The sequence below is a fragment of the Argiope bruennichi genome, chromosome X2 (genome assembly GCF_947563725.1).
Source record: "Argiope bruennichi chromosome X2, qqArgBrue1.1, whole genome shotgun sequence".
NCBI lineage: Eukaryota > Metazoa > Arthropoda > Arachnida > Araneae > Araneidae > Argiope > Argiope bruennichi.
Window position 1 is genome coordinate 61,264,714 of NC_079163.1, and position 15,530 is coordinate 61,280,243.

Genomic DNA, 15,530 nt, shown 5'->3' on the forward strand with positions numbered 1-15,530 from the left:
CTTTAGCAAAATCATTGAAAGGACAAATCTTTTTTTTTTTTTTTTCCCCGCTTGTTTCACGATGTAGACTGACGAAATGTCTTCGAAAGAATGGAATCAACAGTAAAACCACGCCATTCTATAATGCGATTAAAATACAGAGGCTGTTCATGCACAACATTATCATGTGCAGAACCAAACAGACGAAAATGTGCCTCATCTGACCACAAAAAGGTTCCAGGGCCATGCACTGTCAAAGGTTATTCTGGCCGGAAACCAGTAACCAAAATCAATGCACTGCTCCAAATCTAGAGGATGTAGCTTTTTCTTCACGTGGACCTAGTATTATACCATTTAAAAATAAGTCGAAAAATCTTTTGTACCGTAGACCAAGACAGAGACAAATCACGTGACACCGCTCGAGTAAAACTTGTCGAAAAATACTGGAAAGCCAGCACTTTTTTAAGCACAGCAATTGCGAGCATTTTCATTTGAAACCCGTTTCAGTCCCCGTTTTATGAGCACACCCAACTCCTCAGTCTTTTCAAATTTAGTAATTATTTTTTCAATCTATTCTTTGGCATGCCCTTTCCGCAAGCCTTTAAAATGCCGATATTTTTTGCAGTGCAGCTAAATCATTACTGCAGTTTTGATAAAAAGATTTGACCAATAAAGCTTGATCTTTCACCTCTAAAAGCATGCTGAAGAATGATTTTAAGGCACTAACTACTGGCATTTTTAACCATTCCTGATTTGCATTTCGATCTTTCTGCATTTGATTTAAAAAAAACATCTAAAGGCCAAAATGTAATTTTTTTTCACTCTCCACCTGATATATGAATAATGCGATATAGACATTGAAACTCGTACAAAAAAGCGATGAAAAATGCCAGGAGATTTTGACAGAAATGTTGGTCACTCTGTTGAGGATGAAATTAACTTCATCATGAAAAGTAAGTTTCATACTTTTATACCAGAAACCAAATCACAATTCACTAGACTGAGTGGCCTTAATTCAAATTTTGAAATTTTGTTGGATGCAGAAAATTTATTAAATGAATATTTGGACATTAATCTACAAATTAGTTGTAAAAATCTAAATAAATTTTACAACACAGATTTAAACGGATCTGGACTTTCTACAGAATTATGCGACTGTAAAATGTCATCACGTATTAAGGAAGATGTTCATCCCATTGGTAAATATGTTTTCCCAAATCTGAGAGTACACTTCAGATACTTTTAAAAATTCAGTGTCAAATACTAGTAACAAGCGTTTGTTCAGCAAACTAAAATTAATATTGACTTTTCAATGAATAACAGTTGGACAAGAGTGTTTTAAGTGTGCTTGCGTTTCTTAGCACTGAAAGAGACACTTTTGACAAAATTTATTTTGAGGAAGTAATTCACTAATTTTCCAACAAAAAAGTTAGAAAAATATGTTTGGTCAAAATTTTATCATTTAATATAATATGAACCATTATTTCTTTAATATAATCTAATATTCTACAGAATCTATATTTGCATGATTTTAAATTTTGACCTTTTATAAATGAAAATGGCAAATTTAAAACTATTAAATGGAATTTGTTTAACTTATGATATCAGATTAAAGAAATTCAACAATTAAGAAATTAAAGTTTATTCAACAAAATTACAGTTTAAATTTTTGAATGACCTAAAATGCATTATTTTAATTATCTTTCCTAAGCACCTTATATATTATTTTATCCAACTTCTTTTTGAAGATAAATTCTGCAGTATACGATAAATATATTATAATATTTAAATAAAAGCATAAAAGCATTTGCTACAATATTTATTTTCTGGAGAGTTCTATAAATATGATGGCGGAGGAGGGGGAAGGAGCACAAAAAATTCTATATCCCAGTCGCTGTTTACCATCGCAACACCACTGTCTGCATTGGAGCTTCCCCACATTAAAGACGAATTTTTCTGAGGCAAACATTACAAGGATAACAATAGTCAGAATGAAGGTTTTGAAAAGAAACGAACTTCTAAAAGAATACCATCTACAGTCTGAACTATTAAATCTTCTTCAAAAGGAAGATACTGATCTAAACTACTGGTAGAGCAGACAGACTGCATTCCTACAAACTATTTAGAAAAGATAGTTGCCACAATCAGAAACAGAAGAGATATCGCTAGAAGCAGCAGGAACACCGAATTTAAAATCAAGAAACAATGCTGCTTCCAAGAATCCAATATACCAATGAATCAACCTATACCTAATGAAACTCAGTGCCTGACAGTGCAAGTTTGCTTACATATAATATGGAAAAGGATGAGCAATTGCTCCATCTGTTTACAAAATAATAAATGGGAGACTGGTTCATAAGCCATCTTACTTTTAAGATTTACATGTTGCATTAGACTTTAAGAAATTAGAAATTTACTTAACTTAAGAAATTAGTAATTTTTAAGTTTAAGCAAGTTTATCTTAAAATTTATTTTTACTATCGGTATGACCCCCGGGGGGCACCTCGAAATGAGGATGAGATGCTTCCGGTATGGTGGTTGGATCTCGCCACCCTGGAGGGTACACTAATAGGTGGGGGATCTGACTCCTCCCATCGATGACGGGACGTACTTCCTTCGGGGAGGGTTGTACCGTGGCTGGTGACGGCCCTTGGGACTCAACCACAGTTCCCGCCAATATTGCTGTTGCGGCAGTCCGGTCATTCAGTTTTATGGTTTAAATCTGTGTGCCTTCGGGCGGGTCGGAGAGTTAGATGGTTGGCTTTACTATCGGTATGCATTTCTTCGAATTAAGCTTCATGAAATCATTTAAATAAATATTTACAAATTGAATGCTGGAATTAATATGTAAAAAAAGGGGGGGACAGCATTTTATTAAAACTGCAGTTTAAAAAAAGATAACCAAAAATTATTTTTAAGAAATCTGTAAATTCCCTTTTCATTATTACTAGATTTTTTTTTTAAAGCTTAACAATAAAACAATATTGAGAACAAAATAACCCCAAATAACCATAGAATATCTTTCACAATATAATAAATAACAAGAGATATTATATAGAGAGGAAGAATTGATTGCTTTTCACCACTATGTTCAAAGTTTGTAAAATTGAATATTCTAAATAAATAACAGCAGAGCTAAAAATATAATTAAATGACTATAACATCAAATCAAAAAGTCTACAATTAAAATATAAATAAAAGTTTCTAAGTTTAATAAATAGTGATTATCACCTTATGGAACAGGCGAAGAGACTCCTCAAAATGCTGCTGTACAGCCTCTCTCTGAGCTCGTTCCCGTTCTTCACGGTCAAATCTTTCCTGCTCCTGCCACTCCCTTTGTTCCCTCTGCGCCGCTCGCTCTTCCTTTTGGCGCTCAATTCTTTCCTGCTCTCTAAATGTGGAAATATAAAATATACTACAAATTTTAATTTATAAAAGGGTCATAATTCATTTCTGTATAGCATTATATAAGCCAAATAGATTCTTTCTCCTTCCATTTCGTCAAAAAAAAAAAAATGAAAAATAGTTGAAAAATAACTTAATAGTAAAATTATTATAACTATACAAAGAGTATAAATCTGTTCCATTAAAATATTTCATTAACATATTTTAAACGGTATTCTTCAAATATATACATACATATTTCATTCAATACTTTCTCCTCCGACAATTTTTTCTTCATTATTTAAAAAAAATTGTCACGAATTCTGACAGATAAAAAAGTTATACACAGTATATAATAATTAACATTCATTATTATTAATTAAATCCAATCGAAATATGGACGTCTGTTTTTGAACAAAAATAGAAGGAAAAGAAACACATATTTCAAAACTATGCATGGAAAAAACATCAAACATAGGCATTGCAACTATTACAACAAAAAGTGTAATGACATTTAATATAAATGGCTTATTTATCACATTAATGTGCAGTTCTAACATTTGCACTGCAATCTTATATTAAAGAAAAACTTCTGAGGTAAGTTAACGTGGTATAGACCGAATCTTCAAATAATATAGCTACATCTCAGATTGATGCCACTCTTTGTCTGTGCACTATGTCTTCCTTGAATATAGATTATGAAAGAAGCTATGGAAGTCTACAATCCATATCAGTATTTCATGAAGTAAACAGAGATTTTGCATATCTTTATGGTTTAAAACTAGAAAGGAAGTTTATCATCTGACCTATCAGCTGGCCGTTGGAAATAATATTCTGAAACTACGTTAAACTCAGGTATTTAAAAACAGGTAGATTATAGGACTAAATCTGAAATTTCTCTTGCAAGGGAAGAAAGAAGGGAAAGAACACACCAAAAATGAAATGTGATAATCAGAAAGAAAATTCCAGGAAAGTAACGGTTTCAAAAATCACAATCTATTCAATCTTCCTATTCATCTTATTCTTCAATTTCCGTAAGACTAATAGACAACTATATTTCAATTTTGCAATTCTTGGTTTTGCAATAGGTAAATAGAATGCATTATATCAAATGTGACAGTGTGCTTCAAGTATAATAAAGGTAAAAATTTGATTATATTACATATTATATATATACGCAATGGCGGTCGACATAACGCCTTCATATTTGGAGGATATACATTTCAGGCAATGGGAAATTGATTAATGTAATAAAAAAATAAGTTCAAAAAAGGCCGCTAGGTGAAATGAAGCGCTGCGATCAGTTTAAGATAATGAATATAAAACATGACACCGACAATAAAGGACAGAATTCGAGGTAAAAATGTAATGAACTTTGTTACACAAAACAAACTTTCCTTACTATAGAAATTTCAATAGCAGTAACAAACAAAAGACAGCAAAAACAGCAAACAAAAATTTCTCAGATGGTTTTCAATGTGCACACCTTTCTTCAGGGCTAACATGTAACACCGTGTTATCACATGATTTACAGCGGCATGTTAACAGATCGGGTTCGATGTTGCGTAAGTGAAAGAGGATCTGGTTCTTTAAATTCGCCAGATGTTTTGTTTCCTCGATAAATTATCTCTGAGGTAACCCCAAAAACAAAAATCTCAAAGGGTTAAGCCAGGTGAACGTGGAGGCCATCTTGTAAGAAATGCACGACCTCAGTAAAATTACGTCGCAGTAATTGTTGAATTATACGCGTGCTATGTCAGGAGGAGCATCATTTTGTTGGAAAATTGTTGCAGTGAAGCATCCACGCTGGTGGAGTTCTGGAATGATAAAAGTATGGAACATATCCCGATAACATGCTGCGGTTACAGAACAGGTTGTTTTGGTCCCTGCGGAGTGACTTCCTCAAAGAAAAATAGCCTAATCAAAAAGATCATGGTGAAGCCGATGCAAACAGCAACATGCGGTGAATACAAGGGCATTTGTTGAACCTGATGAGGATTCATAGTGGACCAGATACGGCCGTTTTGGGTGTTCACTGTCCCGCACATGTGAAAGAGAGCCTTATCGGTCCATAGGATATTTCACGGCCAATTCTGTTCGACCTCCATCCATGCTAAGAAACTTAATGCGAACATTTCACACACATCGCTATCGACTGTTTTGCAAGGGAGGGATCTTATACGGATAGGCGTCGAATGCTATTCGCATGAGCCTCCAAACTGCAGTATTTGGTAACTCAAGTTGCATTGGTACGGCGCGAGCACTAGATGTCCCTGCTCTGTTCGAAATGACAGAGGCTCAACGACAGAGATTGCGAGGTCTTCAATCACCTGCGGCATCCGTGTGTTTACGACCACAGCCTACTTTAACAGCAAAGCTGCCTGTTTCCTCGAAACGTTTGACCATTCGCCACAGAGCTCAATTTGTTAGTGGACCCGCACACAAAGAATTCTGCTCTCGGTATAAGCGAAGCAACTTTAGTAGCAGCGCATGTTCCAGCAAAGAGAGAACCACCGTCTTGGTCTAAGAATGTTTAGAACCTGCACACTCAGCTTTTTATCTGTTACGAACCACCTTTTGTTCGCATATTACGCAAATTTTGTTCAGCTCGCAATGTCGAATATTCGAATTTTCATCTAGCTAGCAAAATGTGTGCGTTACTAATGCAATAATGGAATTTATTAAAGATACCTCATATTCTGTCCTTTAATGTTAGTGCCCTGTTTCATATGCATTATCTTAAACTGATCGCAGCGCCACATTTCATCTAGCGTTTTTTTAAACTTATTTATTTTATTTAATCAAATAATTTCCCATGGCCTGAAATGTATATCCTCCAAATATGAAAGCGTTACATCGATTGGTTCTATCTCTAGCACGTCCCAAAGAGGGATACTTTAACTTGAATCACTCTGTGTGTATATTATATGACATATAAACAGCATTTTGGGATTTAAATTCTTACTCAACTCAAAAACTCAATCCTAATTCTTTATTATAAAAATAATTAACTTTGACCTAATGTTTTTTAAAGTATTATATTTACGAAGAAACCAATAGCAACAAATTTCTTTTAAACCCATTGTAAAATATCTTTTTTTCGTGGCATAATACAGAAAGCTAAATGGTACACCATATCTACTTGCCGTTAAACTTTGAATTAGCAACATAAAAATTGAAAAAAGAAAAAGAAAATTAAAAAAAAAACTATCATTCAGCAGATATTTGTTTATGCATCAATTATTAGATATATTTAAATTATTAACACAGAGAAAGCCCCTTTTAATTCAGACTCAGCATCCTTCCCCATTTTCTCAGCAGAATCTTTGAGAAGTTACCTTAAGTCTTAATATATTAAGACATAAAAAGGAGCAGTTGAAATTATAAAAACTAATGCTTAGTTATATTAACGTCCCGTTTTAAAGCAACACTAGGGCTACTTGAGACGGATCTCGTAATTCTGAACCGCGGTCAGATGACGAGGACGAAACCTGAGCTGGAACCTCCTCTACAAACTTCCACACCACGCCAGCAGGGGGACTCTTGGCCCCGACGGATATAATGTGCACCAGACTTGTGCACCGAATGTGCTATAATGTGATATAATGTGCACCGAAGACGACGGTTCTTCGGTGGAATCGGGTCTCGAACCTGAAACCCTCTGGTTCCGAAGCCGAGACCTTACCACCATGCCACCACGGCCCAATATAAAAGACAATGATATGCACATTAATTACAAAAGTTAGTTGTTACTGAATAAAAGTGCAGCATAAATGTTAGTTATTTCACATTAACATTTTGAATAGAAGAGGCATTTTCATTCTAACTTTTGGGACATGATTACACAACAATGCAGCAAAGTCTTACTTTAGTTTTATTCTTGGTATAAATTAACTAAAGGAAAAAAAAAAAAAATCATATACTGTATAGAAATTCGATCGATATACAGAATCATAAAAGTCAAACTTACAGCTTACAATTATTAAATATTTCCTCCATTAGATTTTACTACTGACGAGCAAAACATGAAGATGGGCTACATTTAGAAGTTTACAGACATGAAATTTGCTAGCATGAAGTGGCTAGAAGTAAAGACTTCAGCAGCAGCGAGCTAAAGAAACTCCGAAAAAAAAAACATATGCATTGCAGAATTTCAATAACAAAGCATAAGATTGATAATTATTTTTTATTTTTATTTCTGACGCCAACCCAGCTAAGCTAAAAGGGCATAAAACTAGGCACAAATCGGCAGGAAGTGGTGAGAAAGTTTGCAGGTGAAAGTTCCAAACAAGCAACATTGACAGGCTCGATACTTCGTTGATTTAGTTTAATTAAATTACCAAGGTAGCCAGCATTTCTGCTATTTGTTCTCTGATTTTTCCCTGACATTTCCAGGTTGTAAAGGAAATTTCTCTGACATATTTCTGATGTTTCTAATATCTTCAGAACGATGTAGCTTTATTTCATTCTCTTTAATTATTGAACATGTTCTTAACTGTTTGGAAAAATTTTTATACTCTTTTATCTAAAATCAATGTAAAATAAAAATTAATTCTCAGAAGAAGAAAAAAACATTTATTTCACTTACTGAATTTCAGATAAGCTTCAATTATGAAAAACTCTTCCCTTTTTTGCAAATATATTAACCAATACTTTAAGCCAACCAGCCATATCTCAGAACTGTTTTCAAATTTACTAATGAAAAATGCAGTATATAACTATATGCTCATTGGCGGAGTGCTTAAGAATGAAATGATTTGCTTCCTTCCAGTGGTGTCTATCATACTGTTTACCAACACGCCAATCAGAATTGAACATTAATTTTACTAACAGAAAAAAAATCATTTACAAATTTAAAGTGGCATCTTTGCATCAAAATAAGAAAAATTCTTCAATGATATCAAAATTGCATTGACATTTAGCTCACCGACTATAATAATAAAATAAAAAAAATCGCTTGCAAGCTGGCTCAATACTTAACCCGTAAAATAGAGAGAAAAAAAATTGATAAGGACCGATTTTTCACACCTGCATAAAAAGAAAAATGTTTAAGAGGTATAAATTTCAAAACAGCATAAATGAATTTTGTAAATGTTTGTGGCAAACAATTTCACATACATCAAACCATATAAGAAAAATGCTGCCCTTCTCTTTAAAAATTTTTTGAAAAAATTACTAGAGGCATATGTACCAATAGAGTATCAAACAAATTAATTTATCGTATTTAATATCTTAACACGAGAAATTAATTAACACACAAATGTCAAGAGAAAATATTAGCAATAATGTCCATTTCATGCCGTCCATAGCAACTATTCATATGATGAATTTAGTAATCCGTGTTTCATAATGTTTAAAAATAACAGAAAAAATATGTTTTATGGAAATAATAGTAATAACGTCACATACTTCATAATTCAACAAAAAGATCTCCAAGAAGAGGGGAAAAATAATTATTGTAAAATACTTATATAAATAAAATATATTGTTGTTGAATTATAATAATGGGTCAATATTCCACATTTAGTTTTGAGTATTAATACCCAAAATTCATACTTTTGCCCTCGTAAACGATCGATTTGACGTTCCAAGGAAGAAAAGGGGGGGAAGAGATAGCTCTCTATAAATCGTTTTTTAATAAAAGAGGCCTATCAAAGCTTAAAATCATTTTAACAGGAGCTGGGCTTTAGTTAATAGATGAAAGTCATTTTAGTGTGAGAATGAATCAAGAACAGAAGCAATTTCGACAGCCCTGGAACTCTTGTGAAGAGTGGCATTTTGCTGAATGGAGTGCTGGTGCATGGAAATGTTGATATATTTTGCGTCTTCATGCATTAAGGGATCGCATCAGCATTACTGGGGACTTGCTTGCAGTTGGTGCGATCTATCATGATAATAGTTATAAAAAAATTAACCACAAAACCAGAAGGAAAAAGGATCGTTCTGAGAATAAAGTAGTTTCAGATGAAATGAAAAGGAGATTTGCAGTTATCTAAATGGAAAGGATAATTGCCAATAATCTGGAGACGAGACTGACACCAGTAACAATCAGATGGAAGAAAGGAAAATATGCAGATTGCATTGTTTTTAGTATTATTCGCACACGAAAAAGTGTTGCATACTTTCGTGACGATGGAGGAGGGGGGGGGGGTCACCTTAAAGGACAGTGAAAAAGAATCGTGCGGATAAACAGCGCAATATTATTGAAAAATATTTAGCTAACGGCACAAGACACCAAAATTTTCCTACCTAGCGATAATTTCAAAAACTTATTAAGTGGCCACTTTTGATGATTTAAATACTTTCAACTGCATGGGAAGTATCAAATGCTACACACCATTTCGAACACTTTCTGCCCCAAAGAGTAACAAAAGTCCGAAATAAGCTTCTCCTACTGTAGAAGTAGGCAAACTAGGTATTCCGCAGCTTCCGACATTTAAGAAAGCGCAGAAGAAACACATTACAGTAAACTTTTGTTCAGGACTTGAACAAGCTAGGTCCGATTCCAATGAATGTGTTTGCATCTTGCCTCCTACATAAAGTGGATGTCTGATCCAAGCTGTTTCACAAGAGACCATCTCGAAGTGTCAACAATTGCAGTATGGATGGGGATTATAGAAATCGGTTTAAAAATCAATAAATTCTGAAATGTGTTTAAAATATTTCCCATTTATAAATTTTTCAAATGGCGATGCCAACAACGTTACAGACAGCTCTGGAATTTGCCACCAAAGATAGTCTACAGAAAAGTTTTAAGATTTGTTAGGAGACACTCGATCAACATCTATATATTTGGGTTCGAGAAATCGTGAGTTTGATGTCGTACAATCCTCAGTTAAGAGTAGCTGTTGTTAAAACTTTGAGGATTTCACATACTCATTTTCTACATGGAATGTATAAGCCAGATAAGAGCAGGAAGTAAATTGAAGGATGTGTTTCGTAGTGTTATGTTCCTATTTCACTTGACAAAATGTCAACTAGTCATGTTTATAACAGAGATATTAGAGAGTATTTGCAGGCACAAGCTGTTTCAACTGAATTTTCAGTGCTTCCTCAGAACAGGCGATGATCATTAATATCTGGAGTGGTATGGAAGAACTAACTACGGAAATAGTAGGCGAGAAAGCTTATTTAAGATTGTTTCTGAAAAAAAATCTAAAAAATAAGCTTGACCATAGAAAGAAGAATAGGCCTACTATAGTTTTGCTGCTGCTGTACTCTAATATGGCTTCACTGAAGAAGCTAATTAACGAGGAGTATTATGGTGACCAGAATGTTCATTTATTTTGCACTCAGCAAATGATCCCATTATTTCACGTGAAAGACCATTTTCAGAAAGCAAAATGCACCCATTTTGGTGCGCAAGATGCACTTCCATTAGCAATTAACTACCCTAAACAACAGTTTGTGGAAAAGGGATATTTTACCATAAATAGAAGTTTACTATAAGCAGAATTTTGGTTTTGTATGCTATCATGCAGTTGATCAGGTAACTCCATGAAAATTTCTAGTGGACAGACACTAAGAAGAGGAATCAATGTTAACCAAGGGCAGGGCAGAACACTGATTTCTGTGCATCACAGCAAAGCAGAGACGAACAGGTCTGATACCGATCATTACAGGTAATAAGCGACATGTACATTTTCCTTTTCCCGAAATGGGTTCACTGATCCACCACTAGAAATTCGAATAATGCAAAACATGGCTCGAAATAATTGGGGGGGGGGGCATCGGAAAATAAAAAAAGAATGCAATATTCCCATTGGCCACAATAAGTAGTGCTATAAAATTGAACAAATAGACAGCGGTTTTTATATTCTAATTATTTTCCAAAGAAACTCTTTAAAGAAGAACGATGACGATGTTGCAGATCTTTAAAGATAGGAGTTATCTCCTTTTCCAATGGTTCTCGGTTCAACGAGGGTAAAATGAGGAAGTCAACAAAGTCATCATTTTATAATGCATTTACAGCAGATAGAAGTACAATTATAGACTCTAAAACGCGTATTAACATTGTAAATGGTTACTTCCCATTACACCGTATGAAATAGAGTGGCCATCATTTTTGTCACTTTCCCCCGATATCTCCAAGTTTTATAAAAAGAAAATTTCCCTGACTTTTTTCCGGATATGATTAAAATCTTCAGAATGATGTAGCTTTAATTTCTTTTATTTATTTATTGCACAATATGTTCTTAACTTTATGTGAAAAACTGTTCTACTATTTTAACTAAAATCAAATTAAAAATTCAGAAAACAAATTTACTTATTGGATTTCAGATAAGCTTCAATTATGTAAATATCCCGCTCCTTTTTTTTTTTTTTTTTGCTAATATACTAACTAGTACTTGAAGATGCATGCTTTGATTGACTTTTAGCCAACTAGTCATATCTCAAAACTGCCTGTCAGATTTACTCACAAAACATGCAGTAAAAAAAGCACGTGCACAGTGACAGAGTGCTTAAGAATGAAATGATTTAATTCCTTCTAGTGCGGGTCTCCCCCTATCCATACTGTTTATCAACACACAAATCAGAACTGAATAATAATTCTATTAACAGAAAAAATCATTTATTAACACAAAATGTTAACACTGTATCAAAATAACAGAAATTATTCAATTATAACGAAATAACATCACCATTCTTTAGCTCACCAACTATAGCAAAAAAAAAAAAAAAAAAACACTAGCTCACTGACCGAATGTTTCACAGGTGACATGCAGAAAAAAGTGGAAAATTGGTCCTTATCACTAACTTTTTTTTTCTTTATTGCATAAAAATAAATGTTCTAAATGTAAATTACAAAAAAAAAAAGGTAGCATGAATGAATGAATTTTTTTTCAATTTTTTGGCAATTGGTTTCATGTACATTAAAACGTAAGAAAAATGCGTACTTAAAATGCATCAAACAAATTTATTTCCTATGTTTAATATTTTTAAATTAGGGAGCATTTTCCTGAAAATATGAGCAAAAAAAAAAAAAAAATAAATAAAAAATTAATGAACGAATTTTAAACAAACGCAAAATAAATAAATAAAAAATGTTAAATGAAAACATTAGCAATAACATCCATTCCTTGTATGCACACAAACAATGTATTAAAAGATTCGTATTCATAATGTATAAAAATAAGAAAATATTAGTATTCGATTTCATTACTGTCCGTTCGATCCATAAGTCAACAAAAATATCTCCAAAGTGAAAAAAATAAATCTAATAATAATAAAATATTTATTTAGTTAAACTGTTCAGTAATTATAATAATTGGCCACATTTAATATCCAATTTAAAATAGCTTTGAATATTGATACAAAAATTCATACTTTCGTTTTCGTAATATGTGATACAACAGGCTAGTCATTCAAAGGAAGGGGAAAAAAAAAGTACACCTATTTTTCCTTTTAAATAAAAGAGCCATTAAAGCTTGAAATCATAACAGTAATTTGAGTTGAGCTTTAATTAGGTTGCCTTTTCCCATAGAAAGCAAAGCCACTTTTTCTTATTATGTCGATATCTTGATATCTTGGGGGGGGGGGGGGGCGAACGGAAATTAAAACTTTCGGTGGAAATATTATATTATATATACGTATACATGCAATAAATGAGATATGGTGGTTAGTCATTCTTTTTCATTGTAGTTCCAAATGTTAATTTAATCAATTTTACAGCATCTAAATTGTTTTAGCTAATGCTAGACAGCCTCAACCGCGACTCAATCTAAAAACGATGAATTGTCGAATTCTAATACCATTCAGATTACCATTGCAATACCATATACAGTGCAAAAGAACGGGGTGAAGGAGCAAAATTTTAAATAAACACATCGAATATAAAAGTAAGGCAAATAATGAACTGATTAATAAAACAGTCAGCACAATTTAAATATGAATCCCATGATAAACTAAATGTACGACAGTTGTTCTTTAGAATTGAAGGAAATCCTCAAATACAGTACCGATGATGCTATATTGCTGAAATTTCGGTTCCTCAGAAATTTAAAGCTAATCTTCCAACATCTGGCATATACATAGTAAAGTGGATGGCCTCTTTTTATGAGTATTAGTAAATGATTAACTTTAATTGATAGCTAATAATATTTCATTCTACTTACAAAAAAAAAAAAAAAAAAACGGATTGTAAAGTACAATAAGAAACACTGATATATATATATATATATATATAAAAAAAATCAGTTTTAGAATCAATTTCCTTGACTCCTCTGACTCTCGGAACTAATTTCCTGGCGATTTCCGGTTGGCTGGACACCCTGATTAGAATGTGGCTGTAAGTTTTCTTCTATTTATGATCATTATATATCTGGATGAATTTCTTGATGAAATCTGCAGAGTGGTTTTTGTCAGACAGGTGATATGAACAGTACAAAGCTAAAAAAACAAAGACAAAATGCATCCCGAAAAAACCAGTCGATGTTATTTTTGATGACACATGCAATTCTGAATTTTCTGATTAGGCAAATGCTTAAGGTCACTGGATCAAGGGTCAGTGGTGAATAAAAATACCATCATTAGGCAGGCAGGTCAAATAAAAATATAGTAGTAAAACAATTAAATTTGCAAAAAAACAATGTATAGAAAATATTACAATACAATATTTTTAATACATTTGAAAATATTATAATAATATAAAAGCTTTATCAAGTATATTTTGTCAGGTTCCTATCTTTTTCAATACTTTCACTCAGTTATTACAGTATTTATAAAGGGTCTATCACTTATAGATAATAATTTAGGTACACATTTCAACTTCATAAGCAATTGATGAGTTATATTTGTAAATTTTTTACATTGATTTTTGATGAAATTAGCTTTTTATTTATTAATTTCTCATAACTTGTGACTTATTAATTTCTCACGACATTCATATTGTACTCAGTATTTAAGCAGGCATTCGGTATTTATGTGATATTAAAATTCATAAACATTCATTGTAAGTTTTACTCGGAAATGAATGATTTATACAAATAGTTTGAATGGATTTTGAATTTATGCATCATTAAAATAATTGCATATTAGTCAATATATTGATATTTCATTTGTTTAAAAGAATACTTAGTCTTAAGTAAAATATCAGTCTTCAGTAAAGCGATATTTTTACTTTTCTAGAAATACACTGAAAAGAAAATTTCTAGAAAAAAATTAATAACTTTCAAATCATTCCGAATTTTGGAATTGAACAAAAACTCTAAAAATGCTTCAACGGTTATAATTCATTGCGCTGGCACTTAACATTTATTTACACATTTATCTGAAAGTATTAAAAACTGAAATCAAAAGTTGTGGAAGCATTTTTGCTTCATTTTTAGCTTCTTTATGAATGAGATTTAATGAAGAATGACTTTCGAATTAACTTCTTGAATACTTATCTGCAGAATTGCTTATGGAAATCTCTTTATTCCAATGAAATGAATGTCGTTTATGAAATTAAATTCGCATGCTTTTGAAACAGATACGGATTTTCTGCGATTGATTTAGAATTTATAAACTAATAATAATTAAAATCGTTTATATCCGGTGTGCATTCACCTCATAGCCCAATAGCTAATTTTTAAATCGTAAGAGATAAGCAGCTCAAGGAAATGATTTAAATGACAAAAAGAATTATATTTTTAGTTGCTGCAGTCAATAAATAAAAGAACTGCTGAAAAAAATAATGAAATCTAAATTTTTATACAATATCTTGACGATATTAATTATATTTAGTAAAATATTAATTGACATACTAAATTTTGAAATAAATAAAGCTCAGATCAAAATTAGTTCAGTTACGAAGTTTTGGAATTTCATTATTTTAGACCAATCGAAGGCAGGTTCGAGGAAACGGAACTTATTTAATGGGTGATTTTCCGTCATTAGGGAGTCCTAAATGGTCTAAAAACTTATATTATTTATCATATACAATGGCTCAAAAAATTGAGAGTGCACCTTACTTTTATTTGATAAATCCGACTTTCAATATAAATAACACACTACCGGGAAGTGCAAACGTGTTTTTATTTTTACACATAACAAGTGATTTAATTTAGAGTAAAAATAAAGAAAAATCAACCAAAAACTTTTAAACTGAAAAACTTCAGAAGCATTTTAAATAAACATATGCAGAATTTTGCCTCAAAAAATTGAGAATACACCAATGAAATATTTGC

At 32.3% G+C, this 15,530-nt stretch overlaps 1 protein-coding gene across 3 annotated transcripts in view; it reads right to left on the bottom strand.

The window, feature by feature from the left end:
• LOC129960978 (probable JmjC domain-containing histone demethylation protein 2C) overlaps nt 1-15,530 on the bottom strand; it is a 189,330-nt gene that overhangs the window by 79,375 nt on the left and 94,425 nt on the right. For all 3 annotated transcript variants that reach the window (XM_056074759.1, XM_056074760.1, XM_056074761.1), the window contains one exon: nt 3,211-3,370. In XM_056074759.1, the coding sequence (XP_055930734.1) occupies nt 3,211-3,370 (160 nt within the window). The remainder of the gene's footprint in view (nt 1-3,210; nt 3,371-15,530) is intronic.